This window comes from Perna viridis, chromosome 6 (assembly GCF_037379345.1).
Source record: "Perna viridis isolate PV_CMFRI_1.1 ecotype Kerala chromosome 6, ASM3737934v1, whole genome shotgun sequence".
Taxonomy (NCBI): Eukaryota; Metazoa; Mollusca; class Bivalvia; order Mytilida; family Mytilidae; genus Perna; species Perna viridis.
In genome coordinates this window covers 46013827-46019826 of record NC_142450.1, presented here as the reverse complement: position 1 = coordinate 46019826, position 6000 = coordinate 46013827, and the positions used below count along the sequence as shown (strand labels likewise).

Genomic DNA, 6000 nt, shown 5'->3' with positions numbered 1-6000 from the left:
TTCTGTAGTCCACCTAATCCACGCTGATCTTGGAAAAGTCGTCAGGTGTTTCTATTACAATCTTTTTTTTCGTGAAACAATGATTTTATCGTCGCAATTAAAAAAAAGATATTCTTTACAAAGTCATACTTAAACAACTTAAATTGCATTGTAGTAAGGTCTTTATTTATGAATATCGATTTATAGACAGGGTTATCCTTCAGGAGTGTCTTGTTAGTGATCATGTTGACTTTTAATTTACGATGCACCGTAACATAATTATACGGGATTTGCTACTGGATCCTTTCCCTTTAGAGCCTACGCGGTGACAAGTTAAAATGACAGAATGTCACCAAGTATTTGATGACAATGTATTTTTTCTTTAATCGTATGATGATAATCGAAATATCAATAGAAGTATACAATGTGAGGTTTACTCACTTCGTTTAGTCATTATACGTATACTCTATAAGTTCCAAAGAGTAATCAAGGGAACCAAAATTCTAGCTGAAATAAAAAAAATATAATCCAGGGACAAAGACCAGACAATGGAAAACAGACATTCACAACAAAGAACATAAAATTACTAAAATAATACATACAAAGTAACAAAAGTAAATAAGCAACTCCGAGTCTACTAAAAATTGCTTTAATTCATATATGCCTAAAGAGTGACTTAAACCCAGGTACATCATATATGATTTTATATCTTTGATTGTGTTTACATTGTTTCTTCGTTCCTTTTTTTGTTTCTTGAAAGTTGTACTGTCTGGTGTATAACTGTACATGTCGTGTGTAATGTTCCTTTTACGATATCTGTATGGAGTAAAATGATCGTACGAAAGGTTCATTTAGTGTAGTGTATTGACAATATATCGTGAATCTTTCAACAGAAGAAGGCGTAATACTGTAAATAATGTTTACCAAGAAAACACTGACGAATGGTAACTGAAACAGATAATCATTGGTTGGTCTTAGCACGTCAAACACATTTCAAACAAAATGACTATAGTTGTCATCCGGCGTATTCATTTATTGGTAGACAAGATAAGGTATGATAAGCCACTTATTTTGTCTGGTACACGTTTAGATGTTCAATGTTTGTTGATTTTATCATTCATATTATACTAGTATCTGTTTTATGATTTACAGATTAAAGGTTTGCTAAGGATGTATGGTGTCTGTAGATCTGTATTGTTGGTGTTTGTAATCCTGATGACTGTGTATTCAAGGAGGATTCCAAACAGAAGGCGTTGGAATATCAAAATGTTTAACAGAAGTATGAATTTACGAATAGTTTTGTTAATAAACAAGACTATGTACGACATTTGATATTAAGATATCTTAAGGCAGTTAATATCCATTGTTTGTATGACAGCCATTTGTTTTTCCGTTTTCCGTTATCGTCATTGTAACGGGGGAAGGCAGCAACCAAAAACAAAACTCAGAAAATTAAAAACAAAATGTTTAACTAAATTACTTAAGTTGGAATTTCATTCTATATAATGAATTCATTACATACTTGATAATACTGGTAAAAATACTATTATACTGTAATCATATTATACCACAATCATCTCGTTACATAGTTTGAATTACCCCTGTGTTGATGTCACGGTATTTCGCAGCGTAAACAGCGTACACATGTATAATTCGAATTCGGAGTATCTAATTTACTGGTGTTTGTGCGGTTTGGCATGGAGAAACTGAATTAAACCCCGGTTTTGTTCATTTTGTGTAGTCGTTTCCGAGCAACCGATTTACCCCTGGTTTTGGTTGTGTTTGTGTGGTTTGTGTCGGAGCAACTGATTTACCCCTGGTTTTGGTTGTGTTTGTGTTGTTCGTGTTTCTAATGTTGATATTCTTTTTGTTCAGTGGCTTGTTGTCTGTCTGTTCCAGTCATTGTTTTGTCCTAGAACTTCGCTTTTGCCTTAGTTACGTGTTTTAATTGTGTTACAGTCCAGATATAACCTTTGAGCATAAGTGTTGATTGAGTGTTGTGACTCAGTTAATTAGCTAGAGCAGATTTCAATTTTGCAAATGTATTTGGTGATAGGTGATTTTTGATCGATGTTGGTTTCTACAGTTAACTTCCTCGAAGTAAAAAAATCGATGTGTGAATCGTACAGTTTTCAAAAAGACTTTCATGGTATATTTCTTGCAAATTTCCTGCTATTTTCAATTGTTCCTAATCATCAATCTCCAGATCTGTGTGAGGATTACTATTGTGCAAATGGAGGCAAATGTATCTCAACTGTTAGTTATGAACAATACGGCAAATGGCGAAGCATACCAAAATGTGAATGTACTGGTTCATGGAGGGGACAGCGATGCGATGGTAAGTTTTTTTGTTTTAGATAAATATCACTTTATAAATAGAAGATATGGTATGATTACCAATGAGACAATTATCAACTAAATGCCAAGCAACGTACAATTAAACTTCTACAGCTCACCACATGATCTTCAATGATGGGCAAAACCCATACCATAAAGCAAGGTGTAAAAGGCTCCAAAATAAATGAAGTAAAATTATACATAAAAATGAAAATCGACCTAATCTGTGGAAAAAAACACGGAAAACGAATAACAATGCACATTAAATAATAAAGGCAACCAAATGACTACATTTTCCGGACTTTGGACGGGCATATAAAGTATGTGGCGGGGTTAAACCAATGTGAAGAGGTTTTAAGAGAGCATGGTTTACCCAAAAAGTTTTTTGATGTTATTAACGCTAAAACTTTTAATTAACATAGGTACCCCATTAATAGGTCACACAATACAATTACTCAGTTGACAAGCGTGTGCCTTATTAAACAGTTCTATTTCGACCTGTAGAATTTATAAGGAAATTTCACAAAGATGATATAGGAATATTAGTTGCTCATTTGTGTATGTCTGTTTTCCATGTCTGGTCTTTGTCCCTGGATTACATTCTTTTGATTACCGCTATGACCTTGGTTCCCTTGATTATTCTTTGCCTACACGTGGTATATAATTATGACAAATAATCTGTCAATGCATTTAAATGCAAACAATTAATCTGACTTTCAGAGAACCTTTGCTCGGACTATACTTGCAATACTGGAAAATGCCTTATTGAAGCAGATGGGTCACCGTCATGTTGTTGTCCAGAAGGATGTATGGGAAAAACTTGCAGTGATGAAAGTATGTATATACATGACGTATTACTATAGAAAATTGTAGTAATGATAAATATAAAAAAAAAAAAACTGATTAAAAATTTTATTTGTAATAACAGATAACAGTACGTGTTCAGCAGCCAATGGAGAGTGCGTTGAAACAGAGAAGTGTGACAGAAATAATACAATAGATGTTCCATGCTGTAATGGAAATGTATGTTGTCAGAAAGAAACATGTAAGAATATTAGTAAATCAATAGTAAGGATTTTTTGTTTGATAAATCACGCCAGAATTTTAAACATTATTCGCTCTTGAAATTAGGCATACAATGAACAGGAATATTTATTTTTCACTTTCAAAGATTTATTTGTTCTTATCCATAATCGAAACATTTCTCTTGAAAAGTCTTTTTTTACAGTTTGGTAAATTTATGGTTAACATAATTATATATATAATAAATCTGCCCTGCTACTTGGGAATGAACATTTACAAAAAATATGTTAACTAGAAATACATGTAATGTAAGTAATGGTTCACTTGGTTCGTTTTGTAATGCCTTTAAAGTGAGCACAATGAAGAATGGTGTATCTGGTTTGGTAGATGATATAGTTTGCTGTTTAACTAAATAGAATATATTATGTTAACTTTACACAATGGTTTATTTTAGAGATTTCAGTTAATATTTTAATAGTATTATGATAATTTGTAAAAAATAATATATCATTACAAACAAACATGATTATATGACTTTTTTTTTTTTTTATTGCATTCAGGTGTAAAAGCAGAAGGTCCTTGTGCAGATAACGATCAGTTCATCGGGTCTTGTGCAACTGAATGTTCCACTGGTTTGATTGATATACTATCTGACACAGGCATGGAGTGCTGTGTTGGTCTTCAGTGCTGTGGAAGCGCCAAAGATACCGATGGGGGTGGGTGGGGATGGACAAATATCGGATAAATACCCAAAATGCATCATCGTTTATCGATAATTTGGCAATCTATAATAAAATAAATAAATATAGTTTTTGTTTGAAACGTTTACAGAATAGCATTGATCGTATAAAGAAAAATGAATGTTCACACCAATCTTACTAGTATATCAGAGAAATAGGTCTAATAGTTCTGAATAGTAAAAAAAACTCGGAGATCTTAAAAAGCTATAATTTCAATAAATAAACGTGACACATCGTTCTTTTACAGTGAATTTTATTACTTTTGCCTTTCAGAGCTTTCTTTAATGCGTGTTTAAAATCGTTGAAGATTCTAAAATACGCTGCTGCATTTGTTGTGTTTCATCATATCCGTTCTTTTTTATTGTATACAGGGTTTGTCTGTAGTGTTGCGCGAACCAGTAAACTGTAAACCCACGCTTGAGGTGTATGGTCTTCAATTTAACTGAGTTGGAGTTGAAACAAATGTAATTTCTTCTCTCCTTCCAATCATACATACTATTCAATGATTTCACTGATCTATGTTGCCCTTCAATGTTTATTACCATTATCACTTTCATTTATCCTGAAGTCAACCCTGTTTTTGTCTCTGTATGTTGGTGCTGTTTTATTCCTATGTCTTTTCTTTGAATTTTATGACGGTTTTTAAAAGTTATAATTAGCAGCCCTTCAAACTATATACATGTAGTAGAAAAAGGAACAGATATGGTGAAATGCAACAAATACATCATCGTATAACCTTTATAAAAATAGCAAGTACTTACACCAAAAGATCTTTCATAAGTGTAAGCACTTCTTCGAGTAATCTCCGAAAGGCCTGGATAATAATAATAAACAAAATAATAAAATCCACGGCAGCAGAGGGACGACTTCAAAATAAACTAAAAAGTCAAATAACGACACGAAGTCTGTATTCAGGTTATTCTTTCCTTTGGTCACAATCTTTGACTCGATCTAATTGAAAGGTTCTACCCTTACAACTAATATCATAATAATAGTAATTGCAAAAATATTTAATGCTTCCAAATTTGGCTACCCACCAATCACAAAGTGCAATGCTAGGAATTAACTTTCCTACCTTGTTTAGTTTTTGAAAGTAAAGTTAGGCCAACTGTTAGTGGAAGAACGTGCTCATTTGCTTTACATGGAAGACTAACAACTTAGTCTATTTGAAAGCTTGACCTAAACCTAATTGCGGCATCCAGTACGTAGGTCAGACCACCAGTTTCTCCATAAACGATTTTCATAAAATTTTTATTGTTTTGGAAGACCAAAAAATACAAAACTTCCGGATACTATCATTTGAATACCATAATTACGACATAGAACTTTTAAAATTCAACCACTTGAACTTATTCCTAAACGGAGTGCACAATCTCACAAGCAGTATCAAAATGCACGGGAAAATTTTCGAACTTTGATGTATAAAGAAACTTAAAACAGCTTATCATTTCAATACGATCAATTGCATATGAAACATATCGAGATCTTCAGAAATAATTGTTATGGAGCTTGTTACTAAAAAAAAAAAAAAAAAAAAAAAACAGAAAATCTCATGGCAAACTTATTAACTTCAAAAATTTCACCGTCAATCAGTTTCCCTTCATGTGATATTACATAAATAACATATAGCTGAGAGGGTGATAGAGCAGGTTGTTACCCCTAGACAATCGTTGTCACCCTGAGGCGTAGCCAGTTTTTTATGGTTACCTATTGTCTTCATTTTCTTAATTAAAATTGTCATATGTTCTTTCAAGTTTCCATTCACTGGAAACTGTAAACGTGAACTGGGTCACGCCCCCGTTTTTACCTAAATTCAGTGTATCGGTGACGGACCTTTTCTCCTCTAACAAACAGTTACCGTCTGTTATTGTCAAACTGTTAAGTTTTTACCAAGCATAATTAACAACAACAACAACAAAAT

General features: G+C 32.8%; 1 protein-coding gene across 1 annotated transcript; it reads left to right on the top strand.

Annotated features, from left to right (window-relative positions):
* Positions 1 to 1073: 1073 nt before the first annotated feature.
* On the top strand, positions 1074 to 4147 carry LOC148615263 (uncharacterized). The gene is made up of 5 exons (XM_088590017.1): positions 1074 to 1258; positions 2186 to 2317; positions 3037 to 3150; positions 3245 to 3361; positions 3900 to 4147. The coding sequence occupies exons 1-5, from the start codon at positions 1150 to 1152 to the stop codon at positions 4082 to 4084; spliced, it is 657 nt and encodes a 218-aa protein (XP_088446143.1). The 5' UTR covers positions 1074 to 1149; the 3' UTR covers positions 4085 to 4147.
* Positions 4148 to 6000: the final 1853 nt, after the last annotated feature.